This window comes from Lottia gigantea, assembly GCF_000327385.1.
Source record: "Lottia gigantea unplaced genomic scaffold LOTGIsca_187, whole genome shotgun sequence".
Taxonomy (NCBI): domain Eukaryota; kingdom Metazoa; phylum Mollusca; class Gastropoda; family Lottiidae; genus Lottia; species Lottia gigantea.
This window is the reverse complement of record NW_008708344.1, coordinates 201,950-215,975: the sequence shown is the minus strand read 5'-3', so window position 1 is coordinate 215,975 and position 14,026 is coordinate 201,950. Positions and strand designations below refer to the sequence as shown.

Sequence of the window (14,026 nt, the reverse complement as noted above, 5' to 3'; positions counted from 1 at the left end):
TGACTTGACTTTGTGACGTGTGGTGTGACATTTCCCGTTGTTTCTGTGATCAGTGCTCTAACGAAATGTTCTTTTTTCGACCCCACCCATCTTTAAAGGCTTGTCATATTGGTTGTACAGATTTTATTGAAATGAAATTTTTGTACAGATGTTGTGAAAGGATTTCTCAAAAGCATAACACCAATCCTAAACTTCTGCATTGTTTAGTTTTTCTTTTATGTCGCAAACAGGTGGTATCGTTTCTTTTGGACACTAGTTTAGTTAACAACATCTACAAGTACTATTATAATGATTTTTTGGAACCAATTATTACATTGAAACATATTGTTGCTTAAGATGCACTGTTATATTGTGTTCTCTTTTATCCAACAAGATAACTTTATCTGGAGTACCAAAGAGGGAAGAACTGTTTTGTGCCACCTATATATTGCAGGTTTAAAGAAATTAGCCTGTGAGTTATTGTTATATAGAATGTCTCTTGACCTACTGACTTGGTGTCAACAACTCTACTACACCTTTTACATTCTTCATATACATTCTTACAGAAAGACATAACATTCTTAAAATATACCAAATCACAGATATATAGATTCCTAGCACTCCTATTCAAACTTACAGTGCATGTTTTTCACTATTAAATAAACTGATATCTGATTCTTTATGAATAATGATGTCATTTAAAACAGGTTAATAAATCAGAAATGATGACAACATAACAAACATTAAGTATATAATATTGACCAAGAATTTAACAAACTTAAAAAATCATAAGGCAATTCTCTTTTTGGAGCAAAATTTGGGATGAATATCACATTACCCCTAATTTGCTCACTTAATGAAAGTTGTAAACAAGCCAGCTATAAATCCATAATATAGACGCATTCCAGTTTTTTCAGGGCCAATTGTTCCAGACACAACAGTATATCTACCGGTATATTCATTATAAAAAGAGCAAATTGATACAGTATATTGATTATTTCAATATCACACAGATACAGATACATATATATATATATATATAATATTTTCAATAATTATTGTTTAATATTAGGAAATTAATTCAATAGAGTTTTACATCCTACTTTTCTGCACCTGATTGAGCTAATGAAGATGGACAACACCATGGGAAATTTTGCCAGGAGATTGGCATTGACCAAGGATGAGGTATCTTTAACATGCACAGCTTGTATCTGTTTGTAATAAACCTGTATAACATATCATGTCCTACCCCTGATATATATTAGATGCATATCACAAGTATGTTATCATGGTGTAGATTGAATGATATCATAACTTATACAATAGTGTCAGCAACAACCTGAGTTATGATAACTAATCAGACACCAGGTTATCACAATACACATCATTGACACTCCACGGTTTCTCACTAGACTTTATAATAATATTTTATTGGCACAGGATATTGTTACTGCAGTCATAACTTAAAATTATTCTATAGCTATAGCACACTTTCTGAGCATATCTTTAGTTTTATACAGTAAAGACTGTTCCATACCCAAAATCTAACAAAAACCAAAGATGTACTCTACCTTGCCCTAAATAAGTCACTGAATGGCATTCTTGTCACTCAAAATGGTATTAAATGCCTTTAGAATGAAACAGAATGAGTTTCAGCACTGCCTTAGTGTAACTCATAGTTACAGACTGTTGTAACAATAGTCACTGCCTGTTCTATATTATTTCATAACACCTTTATTATAATAATAATTGTTTTGACACTCAACCTACTGTTATTCATATCAAAATTCAAACAGATTTCCATCTGTTGTGATCTCTGGGTCAAATTGGACCCTCACAAAAGTCATCAACTCAACAAAAATGAAATGAATGGGCTACTTTTCTACACCTAAAGTACTAATGAAGATAGGGGACACCATGCAGTGTGCAATGAGCAGAATTATGTCAAGACACTGGCATTAGCTTACTATTTTTGAACTGTTGCACACAGAGTCTGGGTTTATTGTGCCATCTGAATGACTAGAGTCTAGATGCTGTTTCAATGACAGATCAACTACCGGGAGACAACATTATTCACTTATCTATGTAAAGACTATATTCAACGGTACTTAGTATAACTAACAATAAACTAAAATTTAGTATGCCAAATCAATGAGTTCTTTTTAATAATTTCACCTTTTTCATACAATCAATAGGCTTTTTTCTTATATATTATGTTTCAATATTTCCATCTATTCAATAGGTCACAAGTGTTAAAGATTTATGTCTCTAAATAGAATTTAAAATTCAATAATATTCAATTTAACACAAAAAAAATTATGGCACAGTCTAATATTTGCATCTTTCCAATTTCATGCCAGATTTATGTGGTTCTTGTCCTTATAAGGTGTTACTGCTGTAATGAATTGCAAGCAGCTTTCGTGGTGTTCGGGAAATTACAAAACCCATAGATATCTAACTGAAAATTGGAATGGTGCAAATCTATGCCATCAATGTACACATAAAAGTGTAGAAAAATCTCCTTACAATCCTATAAACTCAACAATCAATTTTGAGACCAACGAGAGCATAACTTGCAGACACCCAATAGCATCTATATGACAATTTTTCTCTGAAAATAGTATTTTGGCCATTTTGATGCATTCTGTTTTGAAAATGGATAGTTTATCAGCTAGTCCAGTAGCCATTTAGATGACAAAATCCGTTATGACTTCTATTTGGAAGTTCACATTGTCAAGCAAACTTTAAATATGGTTACAATCATCCCTTTGGAGAGGACAGAAAATATTTTCACAATCCCTTTAAATGTATTGCACAAACGTGAAAGACTATTGAAGTTGTACAACAATATCTTAGGATATATCTTATAACTTAAACACAGTGTTTACTTTAAGTCAACATTGTCTTATCCCCATACTGTTTAATCTGATCCTGTTAATTCCCAAAACAGAGGTCAATCTGTTATTATTATATACAGAATCCTTGTCAAATTACAACTTCTGACAGAATTTAAGTCAGATGACAACATCTGACAGAATTTAAGTCAGATTACAAATGCTGACAGAAACTAAGTCAAAATATAACTTTTGATGGAATCCAAAAAACTTCAAGTCAGATTACAACTTAGGCAGAAACAATGTAAGATTAATCATTTAAGGTCTTCAGACTTCACATGCCAACCAAGATTTCTACCATTTGAGTGACATAACCAGCAAATGACGTCATGTTAAAAACCAACACTTTGACCGAATTTTACACTACCCCATACGGCCACACTATACAGAGTATTTTATCAAACTTCGTAGTTTATAGCTTTTTCCAGGACAGTTTAATATTCAACATGTTTAACTATTTTAGTTTTAACTTGTCTTTTAGACTTTGATATTAATATAAAATATAAAACAATATGCAAATTATTTATTTTTCTGTCACCCACACACTGTCATATTAATCCATCTTTTAAATGTGTATGGTTTTACACCTTGTGTTTATGTAAATTATGTGTGTTTTGATATCCTATATTGTATTGTATCCTTGTGTAGGGAATGAACAATTCTTAACATCAAACAGGTGTCTTACATAAAATTACTTTTCAACTCGATCCCAACTAGGATATTTGAAATTAAGATTACCAATATTGAGTATTCTAGTCCTTTACAATGGCAACATTCCCTTAAACTCATCCTTAATTTCACTCAAGACATACTAAATCCTGATATTACTTCATTAAGGATATACTTCCTACATAGGATGAATGTCGCAATAAGGACTATTTATAATCAAATTTCACTTAGAACAGGGCCAGCAGAAAGTTCTGATATATATTTTTATAGCGTGAATTTATTTGTTTTCACTTTTATCAAAATACTTCAGTACTACTACCGTTAACAATCTAGACTTGAAATTTAAGAAGCTAGTAATTTCTTCAATATCAAAAATCTATATATTAACAAAGGGCTACAAGATTTAACCAAACTTTCCAGTAGTGAGGGATACCAGCCCAAAATTCTTTATCGAAATGATTACTTTGAGTCCATAGTGGACTATAATACATAGCTAATACCACTTTATTAGGGCTCTATTGTTGACCCTATTTATAACAATCACATAAGCTTGGACATTTTAAGAGTATTTATTTCCTTTGGTGACCCTTTAATACTGTAACACATACAAAATATTAGTCATCTTCAAATTCCTTACTTGAAGTTTCATAACTTTCTCAATTGTATATAAACTGATATTCAAATTTACAAAACCCCTAATCATTACACCACCTTTAAATAGAAAACCCCAAAAATAAAGATAAAATCTGCATTAAATATAAAACCCAAATCATGAGACAACCTTCAAATCTATAGATTTTCACTACTTTCACAATTCATACCAATTACTATATTATTATATATGACAAATCATACCAATTACTATGTATATATATATATATATATATATATATATGTATAAAGTAAGTACCAATACCACTGATCCATATATTTCATATTTATTTACCAATTCAATTTCCCTCCTTTTTTTTAGCTAGATGCACATATGTAGAAATTTTCCTGAATTGTGTTGTTATAAATCCAACATCACAACAAAATTTAACTCACTGGAAACAAACTATTTCAAACATGCCAGAATATATTCCAAAATCACATCCAACCACTTGGTATTCCAAAATAAATTCCAAACTCACAAATATATATATCAATTTGGTATGAGTGTTAAAATCCTATATCACTATTTATAACTGTTATCTTCTCAAACCCTTCTAAGTTAATAAATACAAGATAAGGGCTGTTACACATACCGTATTCAAAATTCTCGATATTTAACATATAAATATATCTACTACGTCACAATCGCAGGTACAGGGAATTTCAATAGGAGTGTCATCATTCAGTTGGATAAACTTTACTATCAACCTTTTCCTATTGTTACTTTAACCTTACTGAGTTTCAAGCTAGACAGTTAATGTCAGTGTGTAATAAACCATATAGTGTAGAGATTGTCAACTCACTAGCCTAGTAGAGACATACATACATACACTTGAATTAACCTTCAACAGGCAGATAGCTCCTTTAATATTAATCAGAAATTCAGGTGGAAATTCAAGAAATAAGGTTTTCCCTTATGAATAGTACGAGCAGATCTAAAACAAACAGACAGAAAAAACAAAGTACTAACAATCTGAATGGCAAAAGGAAACCCCAACTCCATAATAACATATTTGCAATATCTTGGAAGCCTCTGATGAATTTTTCAAGTCTTTCAAGTCAATTTGGACCCTGAATATATGTAAATAGACTTCACAACTACTAAAACTGTACGAAAATCACATTATTCCTTCAAATAGACCTCAAAAACTAGAACAACTTTTTATTCATTTCGTTCACAAGCTTACTTTCTCTCTGAAATTTTGGGTATGCGAAAGTTGAACGTCTTGTTGATATAATCCCTGACACTAAGACATCTTCCCTCGCAGCTGTAGATTATTATGGATACAGTTGGATTTAAAGGCTCAAATTATTAACAGTAAGCTGTAAACATTATAACTGATTAGTTTAGCAGAACAATTCAGTTTTTTTGAGACCAAGGTATGATTTACTCCTGGAAAAGCTGCACCTTTAATCTAGAAAAGCATGAGCCTTTACACATTTTTTTTTAGCAATTTCTTGTAAAGCTATTTACTGCATCAGATTTTATTACAATGAATTAGTTTGGTTTTAATATATTAAGGTATGTTGATATTATTTTGTAAGGCAATTATCAAAGACCCCACCCTTCGTATTGTTAACTTGTTAAATGTGCAAATAAAGCATTTAAAAAAAAAATAAATAAATAAAAAATACATTCATTCGTACAATCATACTTTTCCCCGGGAATGGTAAACTAGGTTTGAAAATAATCACAAGAGAAAAGCTAGTTTAATAAATTGTTTCATAATGCAAAACAAAAAACACCTTGACAAATTTTGACTGAGTGGGCGATTTGAACTGAAATCAATTTGTGTTGTATATGATTGATTCAACTTTCATTTTAAAACCATCATCTTGTATACCTGTATACTGACAAGTATTGATAAGATACCTTGAAATTAGACATGGGCTCGGCACTATAGGGCAAATAGGGTCAAGAATCTCTTTGCGCTGGGTCTATCCTTTACTAAATCAATTCCCCCCATCAGACAAAATATATGATATATATATATAAGATTTTAATGAATTGTTTTCTAATGGTTCTTTACATTCCTCTTCGTAATTAAAACTGAAAAATATAAAAGGGGGTCACAGGTTTTCTGAAAACCTTTCATTTTAATTATCATTTCATTACAGTTCTCTATTTCTTATTCATTACTTGTTTTTTATCACCAGATATTCCATTTGAACACTTCAAATAGCACAGTCATTTTATACAATAAAATCATAACACCTGCCTCCACTCTACTTTTACGAGGGTTGGTCAAAATGTTTTAGGCTTTAAAGGTTGTATTTCCGCATAAGGTCTTGAATATGCAGAAAGTCTTCAGAAGAATAGAAATTTACAAAAACCTCATAATTCTTTCAAAATTACCTCAAACTAGAAATTTCTATACATGTCTTCTCTATATGGCAGAGTATCAAGAAAATCGAAAGGATGCTCTGAGTTATTCAATCAACCAACTTTTTGTGACCCCACAGGAGTTCTTTCAGTTAGAAAGCTTTAAGTTAGATATGAGAAGTAAAAGTGATGGTATGAAAATAAACCAGTAAAATACTTCACAGCCATTTGGTTTATTTATCTAGTGGGCCTAAAACTTTTTGACCAACCCTCGTATCATTTCAATACAGATGGCAGGTACTAAAAAACACAACTACATTGATGATCTATTATTCAAGCATAACTTGCCTCTAAAATTCTTTCATTTATTAACCAACAATTCTTCTTTGTACTCCCTCACAAAACTGGGATATTGTTAGTTATCTATTATAGTATCATACCTTATTTACATAACAATTTCACTGGACATTAAACTAATATCCGGTCACTAATATAATGTACTAATGTACAAAGTACTATAGTCCATACTAGAAAGCAATCAATTATTTCTTTATATTTGTTAAACTAAGCTAAACTGATCATGAATAGAAACTGAAGTAGTAATTATATTGGGCAGTTGCAACTAAACCTATAGTCACTAATGTTTGAGAATATTTATATTCAGTCTTTGTAATTTTAGCATAATTCATCTCCCATTGTAACACTAAATAACCACTTATACAATGAGGTTAAAGTTAACCAAATAACCTTTAAACCAAAATAAATCAGATCCTAAAAGATCCTAGGTTGTCTAGGTTGTCGATGCACAAGCACTAGCAGTGGCATCAGGCATCAGGGCTGATATTTGATATTTAATTTTATTGGCAACAGCCAGTTGCGGTAATTTCTCAGAACAAATTAAAACAATTCGTAGTAAAATTCCCTTTAACTTTAATATTTTGTAAAAAAAAATGGAAAAGAATTTTGTGATATAAAATTTCACAGGGCATGAAAACAAAGAAACTCAGAATAATCACTGAGCAAACCCCTCCCCCCCCCCAGACAGAGCTAATGATTTATTGTGGTTTTGTTAATATCTCATGAAGCGTTCAGTTATAACATATTCATCACCATACTAAACAACACATAAAAACTTGAATAATAAGTCTCTTAAAGAGAAACACCCGCATAATGACACAGCACAGACCACTAACATAACAGTGCCTACTTCTTCCACAACAACCATCCTTATTCATTACCAGACCATTCTGTCATGTTACCAATATATATTATAGCTTGACTACATGTGAATACATGTCTAGCTCTGTCTAACATTTATAATATGTGAAGAATTTCATATCAAATAATTACGTCTCACTTCAGCTATTATTTGAAATATGAATAGATCTCTTTTTGTTTATTTTTTTTTTAATTTTAAGGGAAAGCATGTATATAATGATTTAATATGATTTAAGTGAATCTGATCAAAATGCAAATCTGGATATTATTTTTACATTATTTACCATCCATGATCTAAAAAGCTTGCTTTACATATACAGTTCTGGGTCATTTAATAATCAACCAATCAAATGCTTTGCTCTATAAAAGATTTTACAGATTTTTGCATGTAAGGAATTGTGGAAAATTCATTATTTAACGTCGAATTGTATTATACAATACAGTTGTTTAAAAATTTAAAATACAGTTAGATATATATGACAAATTTTCAAGTACAGTTGGATATATATTTCAAATCCCTAGGTACATTTATACATATGTATAAAGGTGACCAGGACAAGTTGGTAAACATATTTTGAAGTTAGGTGACATTCTTTACTCAATATGAAATAAAAATGATGTATTCTGTCAGAGTGTATGTGACAAGTAATAAACTTTCTTTAACTACAGAAATATTTCACTGTTTCTTCACTGAGTTTTCAATAAGAAGGTGAAATATGTCATGGTATCTTCACAATGTCAAGTTGAACTTAATACTTACATCTTTACTGCAATAGTCACCCTTCATGTATCTTAGTATAAATCTTTTAAATTTTAAAATGGAGACCAAAAACAAAAATAACAGAAGAAAATTGCAGAAATCTATACACTAGATTTGTTATTTATTGGCAGCCATCAGAAAAAGTTCCAATTGAGTTATTTCCCTTGATTATTTTTGGCTAAGTTTCTTTTAACTTTTCCAACTGTTAACCAATTTCCCATGATGTACATTGTCTATAGTGCGGTTTGTGTTTTTGGTTTACCGGGTAAGTGGAAATTTGTGGACTGACAGACTATGGAGGAAACATTGTGACTTGGTTACCTACCTGCTGAATAATTTTATTTGTCTTAATACATTTATGTATTCTTATTTATAGTATATAGAAAATACGATTGGTTGGTATATGATAGGCTAACATTCTCTTTCAGGAGAAGCTGATATCACAAACTGGGTAGTTGTTGGTAACAGTTGTCTGCTAGAATTAGGGTTGTCTACTAGAGCTATTGTTGTTTGCTTGATTCATGGTGGTCTCCTAGAGCAATAGTTGCCTGCTAAGCTACAGTTGTCTACTAAAGAGCTATGGTTGTCCAATAGAGCTATGGTTGTCTAATAGTGCTACGGTTGTCTGTTAGAGCTATGGATGTCTGTTAGAGCTATTGATGTTTGCTAGATTCATGGTGGTCTCCTAGAGCAATAGTTGCCTGCTAATGCTATGGTTGTCTTCTAGAGCTGTGGTTGTCTGCTAAATAGCTATGGTTGTCTAATAGTGCTATGGTTGTCTGTTAGAGCTATTGTTGTTTGCTAGATTCATGGTGGTCTCCTAGAGCAATAGTTGCCTGCTAATGCTATGGTTGTCTGCTAGAGCTGTGGTTGTCTAATAGAGATATGGTTGTCTGTTAGAGCTATTGTTGCTTGCTAGATTCATGGTGGTCTCCTAGAGCAATAGTTGCCTGCTAATGCTATGGTTGTCTGCTAGAGCTGTGGTTGTCTGCTAGAGCTGTGGTTGTCTGCTAGAGATGTGGTTGTCTGCTAGAGCTGTGGTTGTCTGCTAGAGCTGTGGTTGTCTGCTAAAGAGCTATTTGTCTGATAGAGCCACGGTTGTCTGCTAAAGAGAAACGGTGGTCTGCTAGAGTTAAGAATGTCTGCTAGAGCTATGGTTGTCTGCTAAAGAGTAACGGTTGTCTGCTAAAGAGAAACGGTGGTCTGCTAGAGTTAGGAATGTCTGCTAGAGCTATGGTTGTCTGCTAAAGAGTAACGGTTGTCTGCTAGAGCTATGGTTATCTGCTAAAGAGTAACGGTTGTCTGCTAGAGTTATGGTTGTCCGCTAAAGAGTAACGGTGGTCTGCTAGAGTTAAGAATGTCTGCTAGAGCTATGGTTGTCTGCTAAAAAGTAACGGTTGTCTGCTAGAGTTAGGAATGTCTGCTAGAGCTATGGTTGTCTGCTAAAGAGTAACGGTGGTCTGCTAGAGCTATGGTTGTCTGCTAAAGAGTAACGGTGGTCTGCTAGAGCTATGGTTGTCTGCTAAAGAGTAACGGTGGTCTGCTAGAGCTATGGTTATCTGCTAAAGTGTAACGGTTGTCTGATAGAGTTATGGTTGTCTGCTAAAAAGTAACGGTGGTCTGATAGAGTTAGGGTTGTAAAATAGTAATATATTGAAATAAATGGAGACTTACCATTGGTTTGAAATCATCATACGCTGGAAGGTCGTATAATGGATCAGCTGATTTACTAAGTTCAGAATTATAATTAACAACTTTAGTAGGAATAGGTGTAGGATACGTATCTCGTGAGGTGTTGTGAGATAGAAACCCGCCATCACTGAAAAATACATATTTTGATACAGTCACAAAATATTTTCAATGTTAAAATAAAGCTCAATACTTCAATTGTAGAGCAATATAGAAATATGAAAACATAACTTGAAACATGTGGTCTAAATTGCACAGTGTGAAACTCTGTAACAACAATGTTTCATTTTCTATTACGTAATATTTCAATTATCTTTAAAGAGTCTAAAAATAGTTCAAAATATATGCACCTACAAAAAAAGATACTATCAATTTCTAAATATAGTAACATACACCCACTTTGGTACAAAATTATCAAGAAAAGAAAATACAAAATACCACCTTGCACAGAACAGAGCACAGCACAAATTCTATTTTTTTTTAAAAGCTTTAACATTTTAGATGAATCATCTAATATCAAATAGTTTTAATCAAACATGCTGCTGCCCTAAAAGATTAAGAAATGTTGGAGAAATGTGAAATTTCTAACATTACTAAAATACAATAAAGGTAATGATTTGTAACTTTAATCTTACCATAAGAAGAAGCTATCATAAGAATGAGAAGACAGCGCTAAAAACGTGGGCCGAGAAATGAACATTTTTACAAAATAATCACTAATTATCCATCTAAAAATTAACTCATTTTCTTAAATATAATCCAAGAGAGCTAATGTCTTATGAAAGTACAAAGCTTTGCATGTCTACATTTCATTTAAACATGCTTCTCTGTAAGAAATTTCAACTGAAAACAACCCAAATATTGCTGGAAACAGCAATCTTTAAAAACAATATTCAAAATGAAATAAGATGCCACTGTAAAACTACTAATTGTATGCTCCAATGATTTTACTTCATCCTTCACAAAAAACAGAATAACAAAGTAATGCATTTATAACATGAAAAATAAACAAATAATTTATAGATTAAGGATTTTCCCTCTTCCTTTATAATCATATACATCCTCTATGACTAGACTTGTAACGTTGAAAATAGGAAATATAATTTTAAAGATGGTCTTCCTTTTAAAATTACAACACCAATATAATGTATACATGTAATGAATTTCAGTACAAATAGTGAAAGCATCCATTTGAGCTGTATATACTACAGCTTCTATGTAGTGGCGTTTCTAGGAAAAATTAGGTGAGGGGGTCAAGCAGGAGCCACAAAATTTTCCAGGGGGTGCCTCAGGCATCTTAAAATTACAGTAATCTGGTTGTATAATTCAACTAATTCTAAAATCAAGTTTGTCAATTGACCAATAAGATGATTTGAACAGTGGCAGGGCCACAGGGGGAGCAGGGGGGGCAACCGCCCCTCCTCGCAGCCCCGAAGGCTAGTTTTTCGGGCAAGGCATTAAAAAAAAAAATTTAATGTCCCGATTTTATTTTTATTTTTTTGGAATTTAAAAATGAAATCATATCTTTGCCCGAATATCCTATACTATAACTGTATATTTTTAAATTGATAGCCCGATTGTATTCTATAATAATATTTCATAATTCATATTATTTAAGAATCGAAATCACTGCCCGAATGTCATTCGTATGATTATATTTTACATATTTCAAAAATTGAAATCGCAGCCCGAAAGTAGAGTTTAGAACTTTTTTTTACACAACCAAAAAAAGCCAATTCGGGCACAGATTTCAACTAAGTTAGAAATTTGGGCAACCTCAGATATCTCACCCCCCCTGGGACGTAAACCTGGCTCCGCCACTGGATTTGAACAATAATATCATCCTAAGTTAGTAGGACGTAAAACTCCATTCATTTCATCATCTTAAGTTAAGTTTTCAAGAATAAGTTTTGGTGAATATCGAACAGAAATTCTAGCAAGTCACACTTTAACTTCAACTATCAATTATTCAAATAAATTAAAAGATAGACACTTCTGATCAGATTGGAAAGGAAGAAACTTATACCTCAATTTAAAACATGACACATCAGATTTATTCCTTCACTTGCTCAACTTTTTACAGTCATTGTTTCTTTTGATAGAAATTCAAACTTTAAAGCAGCTATTTGATTTTTCTTGTATTGAAGCTAATTCTTATCTATGTAAAATAAAGAAACTAATATTCATGGGTGACCGCTTGAAACCTCGTATATGCCATATTTGGTCATTTTGACTTTTTGGTACCGTTCGAAAGCTCGTAAAGGCACAGATCTTGTGGTCAAAACCTCATATTCTTTGCTTGATTGTAAATAACTCAAAAAGCACTAATTAAATACGAGGTTCAATGTTCCTTTTTCTGCTGATGAAAATGAAAAACCTCGTATACTGTATTATTATACGAGTTTTTGGTTCAATAGGCCGGAGATTTTAAATTGTTATACAAGGTTTATATTTTCAAAGAATGAAAACCACGTAAAGCGGTAAAAAAAATAATAAAAAAGATTTTAACAAAATACGCGTAGAAATAGTTTTCTTGAAAAGTAATTCCGCATCATATATGGTTTTACGAGGTTTCAAGCAGTGACCCACGCTATGTTTGTCCTCATGGGTTAAACAGGACCATGTCAATTGGTGTAATGGACAAAATTCTGGACCATGTAAAATAAGTTTCATCTAGTTTTGGAGTTTGGCCTGATAATGTCTGAATATTTATAGTTGAAACCTTCAGAATAAGTATTATTACTCTGGGCGTTTATTTTACAATAACTCATACATTAGTTTTTTAACAAGCAAACAACAACAAAACTCAATACGATGTTCAATATTTCACTTCACTCTTTTAACTAGTTTTTGGCTTTCTAAAACAACGAGGTACCTTTAGTGAAAACTTTCAGATAAATAAAGGGAAAAATTTCTTTAGATTTTGGTGTATATAGCTTTCATAAATTTAAGCACAAAAAAGCCAACCAATGAAAAAAAATCAAATTGTTGAGATTAAATTCTCACCTATATAAAGCTATATATAACTGATTTATAAAACATATTGGATAGACTTTTTCCTTAATATCATAATCCATTGTGTTAAATAATTCTTCCTGTTTTATTCCACTAGTAATTCTCTTGTCAAATACCAAAATGCATCACCATCCTTCATAAAAGCAATGGATTATCCCATTGTGAATAAAGTTTGTCACTACATTTTATACAATATATAAATATTGTTTTTATTAATAAATTGGTTTTGTTTGATTCTGAACTGTAGTGTTTATGCCTTAAAATTGCACACAACTGTTTTTATCAAGTATTTCTACACAACTGTTTTTATCAAGTACTGTTTTTACCACGTATTTCTACACAACTGTTTTTATCAAGTATTTCTACACAACTGTTTTTATCAAGTATTTCTACACAACTATTTTTATCAAGTATTTCTACACAACTGTTTTTATCAAGTATTTCTACACAACTGTTTTTATCAAGTATTTCTACACAACTGTTTTTATCAAGTATTTCTACACAACTGTTTTTATCAAGTATTTCTACACAACTGTTTTTATCAAGTACTGTTTTTATCACGTATTTCTACACAACTGTTTTTATCAAGTACTGTTTTTATCACGTATTTCTACACAACTGTTTTTATCAAGTACTGTTTTTATCACGTATTTCTACACAACTGTTTTTATCAAGTACTGTTTTTATCACGTATTTCTACACAACTGTTTTTTATCAAGTACTGTTTTTATCACGTATTTCTACACAACTGTTTTTATCAAGTACTGTTTTTATCACGTATTTCTACACAACTGTTTTTATCAAGTATTTCTACACAACTATTTT

General features: G+C 31.6%; 1 protein-coding gene across 1 annotated transcript; it reads right to left on the bottom strand.

Moving 5' to 3' along the window:
- Positions 1 to 7,309: 7,309 nt before the first annotated feature.
- Positions 7,310 to 13,263, bottom strand: LOTGIDRAFT_174229 (hypothetical protein; the record flags this gene model as incomplete). The annotated part of the gene is made up of 3 exons (XM_009052561.1): positions 7,310 to 7,447; positions 10,172 to 10,316; positions 13,193 to 13,263. 3 exons carry the CDS (start codon positions 13,261 to 13,263, stop codon positions 7,310 to 7,312), a joined length of 354 nt encoding a protein of 117 aa, XP_009050809.1.
- Positions 13,264 to 14,026: the final 763 nt, after the last annotated feature.